This window comes from Drosophila innubila (genome assembly GCF_004354385.1).
Source record: "Drosophila innubila isolate TH190305 chromosome 2L unlocalized genomic scaffold, UK_Dinn_1.0 4_B_2L, whole genome shotgun sequence".
Taxonomy (NCBI): domain Eukaryota; kingdom Metazoa; phylum Arthropoda; class Insecta; order Diptera; family Drosophilidae; genus Drosophila; species Drosophila innubila.
The window spans coordinates 1,605,269-1,625,492 of record NW_022995372.1 but is presented as its reverse complement, the minus strand read 5'-3'; the positions used below and the strand labels follow the sequence as shown (position 1 = coordinate 1,625,492).

Below are 20,224 nucleotides of genomic sequence, written 5' to 3'. Positions count from 1 at the left end.
ATACAACATGAAATGTTCGGTTCATGATCCGGTTCGGATTGCTTAAGAACCCGAACTGAACTGGTCCAGCGAGGTTCGGTTCAGAACCGGTTTGCAGCCGTGGATTTAACAGATTCAAAGTACTCTAAAATTTACGAATGTGGACAAAAAATCAACCCTGGGAATTACAGCAAATGATGCGTATCCAATAAATTTAAAAAAAAGAACAAAAAAGGGAATGAAAATGTTAAAATGTTTCATTTTACAGCTCAACCCTCAACCCCCCTTCACATGGTAATTTGGGGCACTTTCCGAGCAAAATATTCATTTCGGCTTTATTTTTTGTGGTTAAAGACATGGGAAGGAGAGAAGTTTTTTACGATGATATGCCGTGCATTACACGGCATTTGAAATATTTGGAATTTTATGGGTAAGTTTTTTTTTTGTAGGTCTGGGAAACAATGGAACAGCGACGAAATTCGAACTTCTTTGCACGCAATTGACTATCAAAATTTCATGTGGGCTTTATAATTCTGCTGTCTGCCGGAAAAACAACAACAAGAGCAGTTCCATCAGCAACTTCAACTCAGTTTGAGTTCCGATTTAGGGAGGACGGCTGAGCTAATGGCAACTTAGAGAGTGACATAAAATCCAATTTTATAATGCATATAAAGTTTTAATACGTCCCGACTTGTGCCAAAAAAGGGAAATGCCAAGAGGGCAGGGGTCGAGGGGGGTGCAGAAATTTTATGTACACACTTTTATAGAAATTTTAGTAGCCTATCAAATTTTACGTGCTTCCAACAAGCAACACAAACAACTTGTGCATAAAATTAAACTTCCGAGTAGACGAAATGAGATCCTCATCCTTGTATAGGACAGGACAGGACGATAGGACGACAGGACAACAGCCGTGAAAACATATTCATTAGGGTATCAAAACCGAGTCCTGTCCAACAGGACACAACACAAAATCGTTTAGCCAAAAAAAATATTCGGAGGATTCACCGAGCACGAAGTACGGACACTTGGAATTAACATGAAATTAGCTTGTTGACTCAACCCGATTGAACGGAAATGAGCCCGAACACAAACGTGGCATACACAGAAACAGCCATAAATGCAATAGAACCAGGCTTAAAAGGATAAAGAGAGAGAGAGAGAGAGAGAGAGAGGTATTGAGAGAGAGGGAAGGAAGAATAAAATGGGGAACCAGGATATCAACACAGGAGTCTGACGGCCCCCATCATTTCTTATATGTATGTATACTATATATGTTTAGCTTAACACCTCGGACCATTTGCATAATACTAATACCAACACATACAGCACACACACCTACAAACATCTGGGTAAACTTGTTGCCAAATCATTTGTGAAGTCTATTAGCAACGGAGTTAAACAAACTTCACAGCACGAAAGTACAGTGGGGCAAGGACTATGAGAAAACGCAAGAAAAAGTTGATGTAAATTGGTAAACCAATATTTATTCACGTGCCTGTCAAAGTTCACTGCAGGCGTTTTCTTAATAAAATGTAGAAGCTTTGCAATCATGAAATGACAGTTGGGAGCCGACAACAACAACATATTATTTAATTAAAATAAAATCATTTAAATTGAAAAGTGAAAAACAATAATTTAATTAAAAAAGTACTTATTTATGACATATCGAACTTAATCGATAACCGCATTGGAAAATTGTGATAAACTTTAACATGTCTTGAATAACAATAAAACATATACCATATGTATATAACGTATCCTAGGTGTTATAATCTGCGAGTATGTCCCATTCCAATGTGAATCCCTTTCTACTGCAAAGTCTGACAGGATATGAACGACAAGCGTTAGCATTAACATTAGCATTGGCACTTAAGTGTGTATCCTGAATTAGCCACAGACTGCTTTAATGATATTCGGTGACAAAACGCTTACGCTTCCCATTTCAATGAGACATGGAAGAGGAGAGATCCGACTCAGACATATTGCATAAATGGATATTGGGCCAGAAGGGTTATTAATAAATTAAATTTGATGATAGACGGACACGTGTTTATGCATTGCTCAGTCCCAGCCCTAAAGCTGAAGATGGAGCATAAAATACACAGAGTGTAAATGTAATTCAATACTTTGAAATTGCTTATTAAAAGTGGCTGTAAGCCTTCTCTTTTCTCTCACCAACTCAAAGTAAATATGAAATTTGCTATTGGGGGATAAACGGGGCGTATGCTTCATATTAATGAGCTGTTTCAGCTAATTTTCTGTTTCTATTCTTGGCCTGATGTAATAAACATGAGGGGGTTATTGGGTCAGGGCAGGAGTCTTACCTTGACATCGTTATATTGGTTATATTCAAGGGGAATTTAGAGGCCCAATAAAATGAGAATTTTCATTGTGCCTTGTAATTGCTAAACGAGCCCTCCTTACGCACAGTAGCTAAATATATATTTTACTCAAATATAGTACACAAAGACATTGAACTTGTGGTTAAATGGCTGTGAACCCAGTAGCTACACGTGTCTTTATTCTTGACTTGAGTCGACTGGGCTTCAACACAATATAATTAAAATTCGACAATGATAAACGCAGAAGATACATTAAAAAGGTAAACCTACAAAACCAACACAGCAAAGCTCTGATTATGAGCTGCCCCATTCGACAGAGATAGAGATAGTGAATGAAAGAGAGCCAGAGAGAGACGGCAATCTGAGGAGGGTCTTACAATTTTTTATGAAGTGTGTTGCAAAAGTGTTTGCTTTCAGTACTTGACTTGATTTCGCTGATGGGTCTCTATCGCTCTCTCTCTCTCTCTCTGCCTTAAACCACGCACGGGCCACTTGAACCACTGAGCGCCAGTTTCAGTTTCGGTTATTTGTTTATTACCCGCACACGTGTGAACCAAAATACCAAACGTACCAAATTTTACAACGAAAACCAAACCGGAAATCACTTAAACAGCAAGCAAACTTAGATATAAAAAAAAAAAAGCTGACACAAGTTTAAGCCATGAACTATGCAGGTAGCCAGTGAAGCAGACGCCGAGAGTTAGCCAACCATTGAAAGACGTTAGAAGCTTCAATTGCGGCAATGAAGACGTCTAAATGCGAAATTAAATATGACATTTTAGAGAAAATTAAGTGGCCCATGTTGGACATGTCTTTAAATGGCCAAGATTGTCAGACAACAAACATGCGCACACACTTGGCCTGGTCAACACCAGGTCGTCAGCTAGGTGGTTAATGGATAATGGTTAGTGGTTAGTAGTCTAACTAATGCCAGCGTAATACAGTAGCCGTTGTCATAGCCCTTGTACTTGGAAAGTCACATACTTACACTGGGCCAACATCAATCGTTTAACTCGACGACATTAACTAACCGAAAATAACAGTAATTTACAAAAATGTGACTGTTAATTTGTGGCTATCAAAAATGCAGTTAATAGTACTTAGTTGACCTGCAAAACTATTTGACTGAAGTTTGAACAAAGCAAAAATATATAAAAAAATCCAAAGTGTTGGTATCAAATTATTCAATTGAAGATTTTGAAAAATTTAAATAAATTCACTTATTAGAGATGCAAAAATATATTATTACAATTGAATATTATAAATGAAAATATTGATATCTTTAAAATCAAAAAACAATTGCAAAATTTATAAAATTATTTAACAAATTCAATAAAGCTTGAATATAAAAATAAAATTGTATCAAAAAGGCTTCCGATGGTTGTCAAATCGGACAACAGGGGGCGTGCTGTTTTGTACTATAACGACCACGTAACCTTTAAATCAATTAAAAATAATTCACCAGTTGATTAATCAATTGTTTGACTTAATTCACACACAAATTGGACATACTGTTATTGATCTGCATAAGATTGAAGATTCAAAAGATACAAAGATACAAATATACTTAAAGGCCATAGTATAAGCAACCTACACAAAAACTCTCAACAGTATTCCAATCGCACTTCCAATCGAAATTATTATTATTTGTTTTCTCGTATTGACAATTTACATTGAGTTTGGCTTTCGCTGCCTGTGTGTCAGGTGTGTGTGTGTGTGCTGTGTGTGTGTTTGGCCCTTTCGCATTTTGCCTCATTCATGAATTTTGTAGATTTTAGCCAAAGATAATTTGCGAATATAAAACACGAGCCGAGGTCAAATTTTCATTCAAAACACGTACATACTTCAGAGTTGAACAACAAATGCAAAGCGACAACAACAACAAAGAGACAAAACAAACGTGGATACCCACAGAGTCCAATGGACAGACGGACAGACGGACGGATAGACGGACAGACGATTCGACAATTCTTCCACTCCAAGTGCTGGTGTGAAGTGCAAACAGACAAACGTAGCGACAACAACAACAACGATAACAACGACAACGATGGCCACGATGGGTTCAATATTATCGAATGTTTACTGCGATTCGAATAACCAGCAACAGCTTCATTCATGAAATGCTCGTGCGAAAGCAACAATAAGTACATTAACAACAGCAGCAACAACAACACCATCAAGATTTGTAAGTTTCATAATAATTTGGCAAACGATTCAAACTGTGTTGACTTTCAGTATTTGCACTGCATTCAATGAGAATAAAGTATATATATAGAGTATAGAGTATCTGTGTGTCTACAATAAGTGTCTCACAGAAACTTTTAGAGTATCTCGCCGATCTGGCAGCTTCGATGAGGTCTTTGACTTGTGTGAACTGAGCTTGACATGACTTGCCAACATTGGTAACTCAATTGTGATTAGTCATCGTATTTGTAGCTCCTTGACTTACTATAATTGTTGTTGCCATTCTTATTGATCTTATATTGGTATTGCTATTGTTGTTGTTGTTGTTGGTTAATCGCATCTAAATATTTTTGTGTATTTATCTCACGTTGCTGGCCACTTATCGTCGGGTTCGCTTCGACAAAATCACGAACTTCGTTGGGCATACAAAAAGGGAAATTCATTTCGGACAGCCCAAAAAGAAAACAGAAACAACATTCAGAAACAGCAAACAACAAACCAGTTGCCTGATTAAAAGGTGAATGAATTCGCGAATCCGCGAATCGCATTCAAAAATTAACCGTATAACAATTCAGTTTTGCGTTTTGTTTTCGCAAATACCTAAAGTTCCTGAGAATATAAAAATATCTTCCGATATGCCTTAGAAATTATAATAGTATTTTAAAATAAATTATAAGTACCATATATTGGAAAGTATGTACAAATGTAAAATTTTGTTATAAATAAATTATACTTATAATTAAAAGGAATTTTAAAATATGATTAATATTAAAATATTATTAATTGATTTTATTATTTAATTAAGTTTTCTTGGAAACTTAGTATTTAAAAAAAAAGAGTATTTACACGGTTTGTTGTACATGTTTTGTGTTGTTGCTGCTCATTATGATTTATATGAAAGTTGCTTAGCAGCCGTGGCGAATGTCAATGCATCCATCAGATACAAATACAGCTGGCGCATATTTTTGACTCTTTACGAGTAAGTGTGCACATGACGTCAATTGTTATTGTTTAGTATGCCTTTAAATTTCATTTGATATGTACTTATTTGGACGCCACATAAACCAGCTTACTAATGAGCTGTGCAAACAGCAACAATAACAACGAGGAAGAAGAGCAATTGTGACAACAATTCAAATGGAAATTACCCACTTGGCACATTTGGATTGATCGGTTGATCGGTTGATCGGTTGATTTTCTCTGTAGTTTTCCTTTAACTGTATCAATTTGCTTAGGCCGCGGTCTTCTCAACACTGTGAACTTGCAACTACATGTGTAAATGTATCTGTATCTTTATACTCTTATCTTTAGCTGCTATGCAAATGAATCTGTATCTGTATCTATGTCTGTGTCTGTGTCTGTGCTGGCTGCTCATTTTGCATGAATGAAACACACATTTCTGGAATATTTTCGTTGCATGGAAAGATTTACAAAAGTTTCCATTACAATTTGTAAACAAACTCCGAGCGATGGACAGACTGGCACAGTAAAGAGTATAAAGGAGGCAAAACAATTCAACAAGTGCCTTTTGCCTGACTCTGGGGTCAATAAGCAGCCGCTGACTTGCTGACTCTATAAATATGTATATGTATATGTTATATATACAATGCAATCATCATAAACAACAACAATGATATGCGGAAGCACGAGACTGACCAGTGATAATCCTCAATCAAAACAAAGACAGACAGAGGCGATAGGGAGACAGAGTGAGTGAAAAGGTAATGTCATATAGCTGATTATCGATTTAATTAGCTATGTGGAATGCAAGTGACATAAGCACATCAGATTAACCCACTTGAGTGAATGATACGAGAATGTGAGTGGAAAATAACTCAGTTATGTACGTGGATGCCTAGCATAAAAAGTGTCTCAGTTGGTCTCATACACGTATGTAGTTCCCCCAGACACTTTATATCTTATCAGCAGCAAATCATTCATTACGACAGTTTGTCTCGTTGAAGGTGTGTCGCTAAAAAAACGAATAACTCAGTTCAAGAAGATCAACGATAAGTCTACAAGTGAAAAAAAACTAGAATTCTTAAACATCCTTAACATTCCAATTCTAAGGTAATTAGAATATTTTTTACATTATCTTGAGTTCATTTCCGACTTTTAGACCTCAAGCAAATTAACATTCAGCTACAACTACATTTTCTTCTATATCTATAAAACTTTTTTCGCTAAAAAGCTGAGTCAATAATATATAAATATTGTTTAGAATTATTGAAGTTAAAATTTAATCACTTTTCTTCAATTTAAAAACATTACAAAATAATGGTTGCTTGTTCCAGGAACACCAACAATTGCATTTGTCTTGCTTTGGCGCAGTTAGAGATTTGTGGAGCACATCTGATTATAAATTTAAATGAATATTAATCAAATTAAAAAGTACAGAAGGTCAATCTAATAACGTTATGCATTTCTGTTCTTGTGACCACCCAAATTCACAATTCCCACGTTTACTAAATGCTTGGAGTGCTCAGCACTGAATTTAGCTATAAATAACAGAGTCAGAGTCAGAGGCAGTGCCAGAGACGTAGACGGAGACGAGAACCAGTGTCATCACCTTGACGTGACCACATTGGGTTGCAGTCGATACGCGTCAAGTCAAGCCCATGCTAGACCAGTCCATGTCCAATTCAATTCCAATTCAATTCCACTTGAAGTCAAGTCCAAGTCCATTGTCCAATGCCATATTCAGTTGGCGAATTTGCGCGCGCATTGCCAACCTAAATACCAGAAGCTGGTAACTATAGTATTCAAGTATACTCGTACTCGAACTCGTACTCGTACGCTCATACTCAGTTCATATACAGTACTCGTATACCAATAACATTGTAGGCTTTACAACTTGCGGTACTAAAACGCAGTTCCAGGAATCATCAGAGACAGCAAACAATGAGAACAACAACAATATACGCCCGCTCATGGCATTCTTGAACGTTGCGAAATATGAAGGAATGCAGTCGCAAAGTCGTAAACGAAGTTTAAATATCGCCCCTTGATTCCAGTCTCTGTCTGGGTTCCAGTCTGAGTCCCAAGTTCCCCCACTTCCATTCTCATTCCGTTCTCTAAGAATGCCGCTCTGTAATCGAACTGTCTTAAGCTGGCAGAGTAAGAGAAAAGCAGCTCAGGATGTCAGGTTGTTTTGTGTATCTTTCAATCTTTGTGATCGTCAGAGTGGAATTTCTTTTGTTTACTTCTCCTTCTCTCCCTCTTTCATGTTTGAGGTCTCGTTTTTGTATGCCAAAATTGTTGTCATTCTGTGTTGGCGAAAGGCCTTCGTGTTGCATTTTCCTGGTTCTTTACGGTTTGCTGCATCATTCAGTGATGGACTGGAACTAAGACTCTGGGTTCAGCCTCGTTTTAACACGCGCTAACAGCTCGAACATCCCTCGCGTTTTCGTGCCTCTTAATGACTTCTTGTGCCACATGCAGCAAGTACAGCTGTATGCTGTCTGACTCTAACTGAAATCTTTGTAGGAGAGCAACTGCTGAATTGTTTTTAATAAATTTATTAAATAAATTAAAACTGGGCTAAAAAAAATGTTGCACCAAATTGTGAGCCTCAGCCAAAATTGGTGTAGAAATAAATTAAGTTCTTTTTGATTGCATACTAAGCGATTCGGTTTGTTATTTTCTTAATGATGTTGTTGTACAAAATCTAAATCAACATTCACGAGATCTGGACATGGCGTGACCAAACGCAAGAGACTGCAATATATACCTATAGCTTATAAACGGCATAGAGGCATGCGATAGGGTCACATACCTCTAGAAATTCAATTTAATCTGCAAAACAATAAAATCCAAAAGAATATTTTCTTATGAATTTCACTACTAATTTCAAAAAATTCAAATAAATATTTCAAAGCCATTAAAAGATTTCTAAGGATTGAAGATAAATTCTGACTACTAAATAATTTATAGTTTCAGATTCCTTGAGTTGTGAGTGCTAATCTAAAGTTTTGGCCAACCAAGTTATTCGTTTGCAAAACAAATAGAACTTGATTCGGAATGCTTTCCTCCTTTCTTCTCACTCTCTCTCTCTCTCTCTAAATCTTTCTCCCACTTTGCTCAGTGTCAACACTTCAGAACATGATTGTTTCAAATACTTCTCGTACTCTAAACTTTAACTGCTTCCAGTCAACTTCAGATGTCAGTCCTTTTTAGAACTCCATCCCACTTCACTTGGCTGGAATCTTTAGCATGCATTCTCTTTCTCTTATTTGGCTGCTTTTCTCTGAGTGCCATTGAGGACAAAGTTGCCGCTGGCGGTGTCCAGGTTTAACCTCTGGGGGAATGCCACATTTGCCATTTGCTATTTTATACGAGCACTAGAATGTCTTCATTTTGTTAAGCCAAAATCAGTTGGGCGAAGGCGCGTGGACAACGCCAGCAGTTGATGCTGGGACTGTAACTGTGACTGAGAGATGGAGATGGAAATGGAATGAAGCCTCAACTGAAACATGTGCACGAAAATTTTGTTCTGGCATGTGGCATGCGGCATGTGGCACTGACAATGGCACTGGCAGGCAGCGTTAGTCGCCAGTCGCAGTCCTGGCTGCATGCGCGTCAACTTGTGTCAAAAACCAGCCAAGTGCCATTTTGCGGTAGTTGTGGCAATGGCCATGGCCAACAAATACTACAACAACAACAACAACAACAAAAAACAGCAGCAACAACAACAATAACAACAGCAGCAACAGTTATGCAGGCAACGCACCTTGGTTCTTGTCTATAAAATAATATAAATTTCATTTTATGAATAAAGCCGAAAGGTTCAATCTTGGTGGGGTTTGGGAACTATGAACCTGTAGAGCCTGAATACATTTGTAAGCTGAAAAAAATCTGTCGATTCGAGAATTTAAAGATAATGAACTAACAAGGATACACTGATAAAAAAATGTTCTAAAATCAAGATTTTGGTCTCAGAACTAAGATTTTGGTCTAAAAAATGCGTCGAGAACATCAAATTCTTGAATTAAGAGACATATCTTGATTTTAAGAACATTTTAAATAAGACCAAGTTCTTATTTTAAGAATAAATGTTCTTAAAATTAAAATCAAATAAAATATAAATGAAAATTATTTTTTATATTTATATTTTTTTTATTTTTAAATTTTGATTTATTTATATTTTATTCTGTTTTAGTAATTTTATAAATGTTATTTTAATTTGTTACAGGGGGGATGAACCGCCGCCTACTGCTTCACATCTGAAGCGGCCTCTCTAGATGGTTGCCATCATTTTATTTGAAACGCTTTCGCGTTTTCGATGCGCCACTTTCCTGCAGTGCCAATGTGTCGCCATGCTCCTCGTACAGATGCTCCAACATTGTGACACAATCCGAGTCAAATTCCAGTTTGGCAGTCTTGAAACCCATCCGCTTCATGCAGCGCACACTTGCCAATGGCGAACTGTGCCGAGTTGGTGCGATCCAGGCAATCCACGCAATGGTGCGCACAATGCCGGACTGGAAACTGATCTCACTGCCCCGATGTGCCTTGTGAAACATGCCCGTCATCTGGATAATGCTCTCTGCGTGCACGGCCAGCTGTTCCATGACATTGCCACCGCTGAGGCGACTCTGACGCGCCATATCAAAGTGGATGTGCTTCATGCGATGCTGCGGCGGCAGGAACTGGTTCAGATATCGAATGCTATGCTCCAGCTCCTGGATATGATGGACTCATGCTTGCGACGCTCCCGTTTCTTCACCAGATTTAGCATAATCAGCGGCGCACCATAGTGAAAGAGCAGACGCTCGAAATGACGCGATGGCGTCTGAGCATAAGGATCAGAGATGTCCAGTTGTATAGGCGGTTTGGGCACCATCTTGCTAATGTCCTGGGACCAGTGGGAGGGTATTGATCCTCGCATCTGGGTGAAGGCACATAAACGCTGGCCATCACTCACAATCTGCTCCGTTTCCACCTCGTTGGCCACGTCGCCCTGAAAGAAGGATACTTGTTAAAAAAATTTGGGTGTATAATGGAACATGGGACAATAAAATGGATTTGGGGAGAAAATAGAGGCATTTATAGAAGGTATGTAGGTCTAATATGGGTATATAATGGAATATGGATTAAATCTTTGTTTTGAATGGAATTGCAACCTTGAAGTTGGCGCCTCGCTTCAGGAATCGTGTGCCGGCAAAGCGCGTGCTGACGCGCTATGAGACAGACACTGACATGGCGTCCAAAGATGCTGATGCATGATTGGCTGACATAGCCGTGCGTGACCTCCAGCAGCCAATCCTTGAGCATAATGCCGTCCATGGCCTGCAGCAGATATGCATTCCAAACGAAACGCTTGCGGGAATCACTGCGAAATGCGTAATCCACACGCTGTGTGGCTGCTTCACATTGTTGGTGAGTGTGTTCCAGTCCGGCAGCGGTTCATCCCGCCCAGATTCACCTGGGCGCCCACAAACGCGGTGCGGATTCATTATACTGCAGCGTGCGCAGATCGTAGGAGAGAGAAAAGCGTCCGAGATCAATGTTCTGGAACATGCGCTTGTAGCGCTCCTCGTGCGGATGTGGAGGTCGCTGGAGGTCACCTGTTGACCCGCACCATCACCGTGTCCTGATGATGTAACCAGGTGCATGCCAATGTGTGCACAGCATTTGCGCTTCGTCACCAGGATGAGGTAATAGCCCTCCAGGAAGCGCACAAATCCCAGCACGCCATAGGCACTGGTCACTTTCGGTGATCCGTCAAGGTGGACACAAATCGGCGTATCTCCAAACTGTTGAATTCATTTGCATTCTCCTCGATGCTCAATCGATTGAGCCAACCGATCGATGGTGAGCAATCGAAAGCGAGTCTCGCGATTGTTGCTGCCCACCAAATACAATCTCTGAGAAACCAAAACAATGCATTCAATTCCATGCAAATAAATATACATTCCACTTGTATTTTACTTACCGCACGTGTTTCATACAGCACCACCTTCTGTATTGAGCTTATAAGCGGATTAAATATTATATTTGGATTATCATTGTTCATTTTGCAAGTTGTTGACGACACCCACAATAAAATAAGTAGCTATCGAAATATCGATGCATTTGTTATTCGATTTAAAAACGCCATTTTCAAATCTGTATTTTAACTGCTTATTATATACCTGATTTTATAATGCAGTTTATAGAATTTAAAGCACCCATTTTAATATAATAATTTTGTAAAACCGAATTATTTTAGAATTTAATTGAACTAATCAATTAAAAAAATAAAATATGAATTGAAAATTTCGGAGAGCTGTGTCGATATGCTATACGAAACTGTATCGATACTAGAGCTTCGATACTTTTCTTGCAATTAAAAATACCGACATCAATATCGATAATTAAAACACAGCTGTCAGTCAGAAAACCGCTGCAGCCTGCTGCCGTTTTCGGCTTTCGGCATAGTAGAGCAGCACTGGTTTCTTGTTGTATACTGTTGTTTTGTTAGTTCAGCAAAAAGTGATTGACATCGTTTTAATATAATAAGACTATGTCGACGTGGGGAAATATTTGTCGTATATGCAGCAGCCCCGCAGACTACGATATATTTGCCAAAATACCAGCATATCTGCACGGCTCAACCAATGAGTATCCTCAATTATCAGAAGCCAATTAATGTTCTGCTCGAAGAGACATCGGGACTAAAGGTGAGAAATAAATGATAATGTTTATGTTTCATTTTGCATATGTAATTGTGTTTATTTTGCTTGTCAGAACTCTCCAGATGATGGGCTGCCAGCGTATATATGTGCACTGTGCATATCGTACTTAAAACATGCCGTAACATTCGTGAACAATGCATTAAAATGCATTGAGTCTTAAGCTAATTGAGATGTATCAACAAAAGTCCAAGCAGGATGACAAGGAGAGCGCACTCTTTACGGCGGAACAGCTGCGTTATGTGGAACAGCGACCCGTGCACAACCTGCTGCTGAACAACAACAGCGTCAAGCTGGACAGACCGACAGACAAAGTGCACAAGCAACTGCTGAAGCAGACTTTGCACCGCCAAAGGGGAAACAACGGGAACGGGAATGGACACGGGAACGACAACGAACAGCGTATACACTACCTAAATGCCCTGCTCAACGAGCAATGCGGTGCGGCACAAGTGAGCAACAACAACTGTCATCAATTGTCATCTTTGGCACGCCGAAGTCTTGATACCCTTGCAGAGCACTGTTAGTATACCAAGTACTCAATCTGTGAGTTTGGTTGACATACCTCAAGATTCAAAAGTTTTTCATACTAAAGTTTAATTTTTAAAGTATACTTTCTATGACAGCTATAAGATATAGTAGTCCGATTTGAATCAAACTTGGTCAGGATATAAAGGACAGCATGTAATAGATATTCTGCGAGATTGGCTAAAATATCTTAAAAAACAACGAAGTTTTTTATGTAAAAGTTTGATTTTCAAACCTCCCATCCTATGGCAACTATTGAATATAGTAGTCCGATGTTAATCAAACTTACATAGCATGTATAGGATAATCCCACATGCACAATTTTTTATTTTGGTTGATATATTCCAACAAACGGCGAAGTTTTTCATATTAAGGTTTGGTTTTTAACGTATACTGCCTATGACAGCTGTAAAAAATGGTAGTTCGATTCCAATCAAACTTGGTGAGGATGTATAAAACACCATCTAACAGGTATTCTGTAAAATTGGTTGAGATATCTCTAAAAATCCAAAAGTTTTTCATCCTAAAGATTCGTTTCCGTCTGATTGTTTATATGGTAGCTATATGATATAGTAAACCGATCGGGCCAATTTCGACATATGTACTTCTTGCTGCAAAGAAACAGACCTGTGCCAATTTTCATCACAATATCTTCAAAGCTGGCTATATTAACTCAAACCCTTGTCCTGTTTAAGATATATCCTATATTAACTGGAATCTCTTCCAGCCGCGGGTTAAAATAGAGCTGCCTTCGACAAGTGCTGGCAGTGGAAGTGGCAACGGCACTGGCGAGGATGACGACTATGCGGCGGTCACTTCCAGCGATGACAACGAGGAGAAAGATAAGGGTAAGGATAGGAGAATTCGCTGCAGCGCAAGCACAAGAACATATACAACTACAGTGAGACAAACTTCGAGGAGGACGATCCCATGGAGCAGGCACAGCTGAGGGACATCAAGGTCCACATACCCGAGCCCATGTGGAAGGAGCGCAAGTGTCCCGCCTGCTGCAAGCGTTACATGCACGAGGATTCGCATCATTGCATTTGGACAACTGCGTTGAGTATCAGTTCTTCAGCTTTGTGGCCGAGGTGACCAAGTTGCTGGAGATCAAGCGACAGAAGATGGTGTCGCCACACGAGTTCATCAGGCGCATGATATTTGCACTGCACAAGACTTGCAACTGGTTGCAGGAACATTCCATAGACACACAGTTGGCCGCTAAGCTCAACCAGGTCAAGGTGACCAACGGCATCAATGAGAAAGCAGCTGAAATTCCGCTGGAAACGGCAGCCAAGTCATCGTGGGACACTTTAATATGCCCTGGCTTCGATGAGGAAGCTGCTGCATTTGGTGGCAGGCTCAACAGTGGCTCCAATACGCCCATAACCGTGGAGAACAATGTGCTGTATGCCATTGAGCGCTCCGAGAGTCGCAATTCCCAAAAGGCAGCTGCCAATTTGGTGCTAAAGAAGCCCATACCCATTAGATGTACAGCTTCCGCTTCTGCTCCGGCTCCTGCTCCATTGTTGCATGAGGAGCGTGCCTCATTTCTGGAGAAGCTGCAACGTGCCACAGGATCACCTGTGCCAGCCACGCCCATAAGTGCAACGCTGTTGCCCTTCTCCGCCGCTCGTTGCAATCAATGCAATCTGGTTTTCGAATGCGTCAGCGAACTGGAGATTCATAATGTGATGCATCACAATGGACAAAGTAATGCTGAAGACGACGACGCCCAAAGGCGTCGCATAATCGCCCTATTCGAGGATGACATCTAAACTATTACTTAGTAATTTATATTAATTTTAAGTTATTCACATTCTATTTCGTACAATCTCAAGTCTGAAAAGTCGTTTTATTTTATGTTGTCAGTTCTTTTTGTTCAATTTTGTTTCGATTGTGATTTTTAGTTGTTAATTTATATTTTATTATATATATCTCTCATATGGGGCAAATTTTGTAGTATTTATAAAACATTTTTATATCCAATAAATTAATAATCAATTCCATATCGGGAGAAAAGTAAATAACAATTCTCTGTAAACCATTGTTTTCTTATAAAAGCAAAGAAATTACGGAATTATTATTAAATAGAAGAAAATGATAGGAAAACTTTAAGTGCATAAATTATGGAGAAATGGAATGAAACTTGGCCGAAACAAATACCTTTTTGTTCTTTTCGAAGCCAGCCAAACGTAACGTATTTAATCAGTTGAAAAATTTTATTTAAAATGTATAATAAAATTGGAAACTAAGATTTTCAATTAAACATTTGAAATTATTAATTTATATTAGAAACTGGCAAAGAACTAAAAGTTTAAATGGTCTGGAAATATTCCAAAAATAAAGAGTAACTCAAATACCCAGCAAATCCAGTTAAAATATTAAGTTTTATCACATTCAATTGACAACTTCATATAGAAAAAATGAACTTCCATTGAGTGTATTTTTTTTTTTATTTACATCAAATTCAAGTTTCAATCAGGCAACAAAAATAGCCATATCATTCTACATCTATATTATGAGTATTTAATATGCGACACACAGAAGGATGGCAATATTTTAGTTGTTTTATAAACAATCTTCACTTAAGTTCGCCTAGATTTAAGCTCTAATTGGGCAATCATAGATGCGCACCATTTCAAGGAGCTGTTCGTTATCAACCAGTTGCAGGTTCATCAAATTACTGAGCAACTGCAGCAGCTCCAATGTCAAACTGGGATTCCTGAAGGAAAAGAGTTTATTATGCATAAGCAATGTTTGGGGAATCCAATTGCAATGATTCAGTGGATGGACGAGTGGCCAGGATGTTGGAGATCACATGAACTCCATACAAAATGCAATTTGCCGTTGGGTGTATTATAATCCAACTCCACATTGTTCATAAAAAAAGTGCATCAAATGCTGATGGTGTGGAGCACAAAAGTCCTGTTTCAAGCCAACAATATCCAGCTGAAATACGATGTACATATAGTAATCTGCACCCGGATCCGTTGGCAGCTTCTCCTGCAGATGCTCAGCTATATAGCGACGATCCTCGACGGTGACTTCAGCTGCTGCATGCATTCCTATTAGATACAGACAGATGCCCGCATCCTCTTGATAATCCTGGACATCTGTTATCGGTGCTGTGTACAGTTTCCACAGCTTAGTGGCCAGCTGCATTTGAAGCAGCATTTTGGCGGACTTTCTGCAGCTGGCCAGTATGTTAGCCAATGTCCAGAGACAGCTGCGCTTCAGGCGCGGCTCCTGACTGTTCAAATAGGTGACCAAATAGCTGCCCGCCAAATTTGTAATCTTCTCACAGACATATGCTTCTCCCAGCGAAAGATTGCACAGGCATTCGGCGGCTTCAACTTGACGCTGCACCTGGGCACCTGTAAAGCATGATACAATAGAGTAAACATACAATAATTATACAGTAATCTCACCTGTTAGCTCCTTGACAATCACCTGAGTGGCGCCTTGAACTCCCGCAAATACAGTGATATTTTCATTGATTGAGAAAGGCGTGACTCAGGCGATACATGTCCTGGTCCTCTGCATGTTTGCGCCTCTTGATGCGATTTGCCAGGCCGCGCACATCTTTGGCTCCAAGTTGCTCCAATTCACGAATTTCATCCTTGATTTGGCCCAAGTGAAAACGCAGTGCATCCATTGTGTTTGTGCGCAAATCCCTGCGCTGCTGTCGTGCATACTCGCGTATTCTGTGGCGGAGTGCTGTGTCTTCTATGCGCAGTGGCAATTGTGGCATTTCTGCAGCGCCTTCCATTTTTTAAATGAAAATTCAACGGCAAATACAGATTAATTCTTCCCGCCAGCTGTTGCTCAGTAAAATTAATTTCTTAAAGCAACACTGGCAAAAATCTCTGCACTGATGCCAACTTGGCTTTTTATTGCAAAGTGCAATGCTAAAAATTTGAAAATTGTTATTAGCCGCAAATCTGTCGATTTTAAATGTATTATTAGCTTTGTTTCGCTATTAGTATTTTTAAAAAAAACAACATATTGAGAATATGGTACAAGCACGGTTGCCACTTAACAAAATAAAAATGTGCCAAAAAAATGTTTAAAAGAGCGAATCCAATAAAAAAGAGCCTTTGCGCCAACAGAAAAAAAGAGCCACTTTTGGCGTTAAAACGTTCAGTGTGGCAGCAGTCGGTACGCAGTCCAGATCGGAAAGCTTTACAGGGTGGCAACCTTTGAACCGGCTGGCAGCCTTTGAGCAAGGTGGCAACATTGCACTGTAGTTGCATAAATAGTTTGATTAAAATAGTAAATAAAAATGTCATTAACAATATTGCAAAAGCTTTCTCTGAATGCCTTAAGGCGGATCAACCGCTCTTGAGTGAGTGTATATGTATGTAAAGCGTGGTTAATTGTCTAAAAAATGTATTTATTCGATTAGCAACAATTCGAAATGCAAGCAAGAAAACCGGCGGCAGCACGAGGAACAAGAAGGGACATCCGCGTCCAAAGCACCGTGGATGGCGTGTGCTCGACGGTCACTACGTTTCCCATGGCACCATTCTGGCCACGCAACTGACGACCCGCTTCCATCCCGGCTTAAATGTGAGTAGATAATAATATAAATCTACTGAGGATTCAGTAAAATAACTGAAGTGTTTATTCAGGTTGGCTTTGGACGCAATGGCACGCTGTTTGCCATGGAGCATGGCAAGGTTATTGTCAGCTGCGAGCCCCTCGATCCCAACTGGGAGCACACTTGGGTTCAGCGCAATTACGCCGGACGACAGGATCAGACAATTTACAAGAAATTCTTCAATGTTATTCCTGAGAAACAGCATCAACGTTTTCGCCTTGTCGAGGAAATTTAATTCGTTACAATTAAAATAAGTGAAATACATAATTGTTTTAAATTTTTCATAATTCTTTATTTACTTTTTGTTTAAATGTTTTTGAACGACGCTGCCACCTGCCATTAAAAGTTGCCGTTTATTAAAACGCTGCCGGACCTAGAAAACATCATTTAATGCCTTTTTTCAAGATTGATCTTTTGGTAATGTTTCTAAATTTTAAAACATTTCCTTGTATTCGTTTTATGACAAAGGCTGCCACTTTTTTTAATTCTTGTTAGATTTTTGTCGAATTTCTGTTTTTTTTTAAATTAAACTTGTAACTTCTCCCCCCGAGGAGTGTCGAACTGCCTACATTCATAAAAATGATCACCTTAACACTATCTAATTTACTGCACTTTTTAAAACCAGTTTTGTTGTCTACATTTGTGAATCTAAAACGCGCGCAAATTTAATGTATCGATAGATATTTCTGACGATAGTGTATTCATGTTTAACAGCTGTTAACATGCTTAACATTAAAACCGTTAACAGCGAATAGCCGATTGGTAAGTCGGTTGGTAATCGTTAATCGATTACTTGTCAACCAATCGCCGCCTGCCCCACACGTGTTTTGCATCGCAGCACATTTGTTTCATTTTTTATTTTTGTGACTAATAAAAGAACGCAAGCAAAGTAAAGTAAAAATGGCTGACGTTGCAGAAACCAAGACGGCTGAGGTCAACACAGAGTTGAAGCCGGAAGAGAAGATTGAGAAGGCAGCAGAGAACGTGTCGGAGGCAAACGGCAAAAACGGAGATGCCAAGAAAGAGGAAGAATCAGAGGCAGCAACGCCGACGTCGACTGAGGAATATAGCAAACAGGAGCGTGCTATAATTCGACAAGTTGAGTATTATTTCGGGGATGCAAATCTGCATCGCGACAAGTTCCTCAGCGAGCAGATCGCCAAAATGATTCCGGCTGGTGCCGCTCTCCGTGCTGGTCACATTTAAACGTCTGGCAACGCTCACCACCGACTTTGATGAGATTGTCCAGGCGCTGAATAAATCCGATGATGGTCTGGTCGAGATTAGCGAGGATAAGCAGAGTCTGCGTCGTCATCCGGAGCGACCGATTCCGGAGCACAATGAGGAGCGTCGCAAGGAGATTCAGGAACGCACCGCCTACGCCAAGGGATTCCCCCTGGACTCCCAAATGGCCGAGATTCTGGACTTTGTCAGCGCCTACGACAAGGTGGTCAATGTGACCATGCGCAAGCATTATGATAAACCCACCAAGTCCTACAAATTCAAGGGCAGCATTTTTGTGACATTCGAGAAAAAGGAGCAGGCCAAGGAGTTCATTGAGCAGGAGAAGCTGGCTTACAAGGAGCGTGAACTATTGCGCAAGTGGCAAGTAGACTACCTAAAGGAGAAACAGGAGGAATACCAGAAGAAGAACGAGAAGCGTCAGAGCAAAAAGGAGGCAAAGTCGAAACCGGAACCGGCAATTGAGCTGCCCAAGAATGCCATTGTTGTGTTCGAGGGTGCTCCCGATACCGTGACACGCGAGGAGATACGCGAGGCCTTTGAGAAGGTCAAGGACTTTGACATTGCCTACATAGAGTTCAACAAGGGCGATACCAAGGGCTCTGTTCGTCTGACCGAAGCGGATGCGGCCGAGAAATACATTGCCAAAGTGGAGGATGCCAAGGTAAGTGGCATTTAATAGCCCAATCTCGTACAGCTTACCTAATTACTCATCATTTAACAGCTTAAATTCAATGATGACGTGTCGCTGACGCTGCGCAAGGCCAACGAGGAGGAGGAGAAGGAGTTCCTGGACAAAGCCATTGAATTCATGAAGAAGCGTCGCGATTTCTCACGTGGCAAGAACAACAAACGCTTTGGACGCAAGCGTCACGGCGGCAACAACGACAACAGAAGCCACCACAAGAAACAACGCTCCGAGTAGCGACTCCGACTCCACTCAATCCTCCCACTTAATCCCTTCCCAATCCTCCATCGAGACTTGTATGCAACCTGAAATAACGTTAGCTCTAGTTGTTAGCTTTAAGCAATTCAAAATCCTCCAAAATTGCTACGATTACTCGTTTTCCAGTAACATTAAGCATTAAGCGAACTTACACACGGATCCGGATGTTTTTCCCCTGCCTCCAGCTTGTATGCAGCGAGGGAGAGAGACAGATCCTTTGGAGAGTTGTGTACATATATAGTTTATATATCTATATTATGAGAGAGGAACTCGTAATTTATTTTACTTTATTAACTGAAATGTTCAGTTTTTCTTCAAAAAAAAGTTACAATAAATATCAGTTTGTAAACTACTATATTAAATGTCCTTTTTTTAATTTAAGGGTAATATCTTACAAGCTGTAATCCTTGTTAATTAATGGTGATCAATCGTTGGATTTATAAGGATATTTTTAGAATAAAAACATTTTTATTCCCTATTCTTTCAAAATTTTGGTGAGATATCCTTTTTATCAACCTTAGTCAACAGTAACATCGATTACCACGCCAGGAATTGCAGCTTATCTCTTAAAAATGTCCTTAAATTTTTTCAAAATTGCTGCAAAAATACAAAAACGGCTGTAACTCGGCTGCTTCAAGTGCTAGACGAATGTTCTTTGGCCAGCAGTTAGTTCTTGGACCAGTGTATATGATTAGCTAACAAAAAGGACGAAAGTCCTGCAAAC

At 39.7% G+C, this 20,224-nt stretch overlaps 3 protein-coding genes and 2 pseudogenes across 3 annotated transcripts; 3 read left to right on the top strand and 2 right to left on the bottom strand.

The window, feature by feature from the left end:
• Window positions 1-9,763: 9,763 nt before the first annotated feature.
• LOC117779596 lies at window positions 9,764-11,523 on the bottom strand (annotated as a pseudogene).
• Window positions 11,524-11,942: 419 nt separating this feature from the next.
• LOC117781398 lies at window positions 11,943-14,718 on the top strand (annotated as a pseudogene).
• Window positions 14,719-15,568: 850 nt separating this feature from the next.
• LOC117779592 lies at window positions 15,569-16,481 on the bottom strand. Its single transcript, XM_034615823.1, has 3 exons — window positions 16,322-16,481; window positions 16,141-16,224; window positions 15,569-16,086 (listed from the first exon to the last, which is right to left on the bottom strand). Exons 1-3 carry the CDS (start codon window positions 16,479-16,481, stop codon window positions 15,569-15,571), a joined length of 762 nt encoding a protein of 253 aa, XP_034471714.1.
• A 293-nt stretch (window positions 16,482-16,774) lies between these two features.
• Window positions 16,775-17,592, top strand: LOC117779591 (39S ribosomal protein L27, mitochondrial-like). Its single transcript, XM_034615822.1, has 4 exons — window positions 16,775-16,870; window positions 16,928-17,057; window positions 17,118-17,281; window positions 17,344-17,592. The coding sequence occupies exons 1-4, from the start codon at window positions 16,775-16,777 to the stop codon at window positions 17,545-17,547; spliced, it is 594 nt and encodes a 197-aa protein (XP_034471713.1). The 3' UTR covers window positions 17,548-17,592.
• A 504-nt stretch (window positions 17,593-18,096) lies between these two features.
• Window positions 18,097-19,862, top strand: LOC117781400 (la protein homolog). Its single transcript, XM_034618153.1, is given in 3 exon segments — window positions 18,097-18,479; window positions 18,481-19,218; window positions 19,279-19,862. Coding segments are annotated over 3 exon segments (1,206 nt in total). The 5' UTR covers window positions 18,097-18,212; the 3' UTR covers window positions 19,480-19,862.
• The last annotated feature ends 362 nt before the right edge of the window (window positions 19,863-20,224 follow it).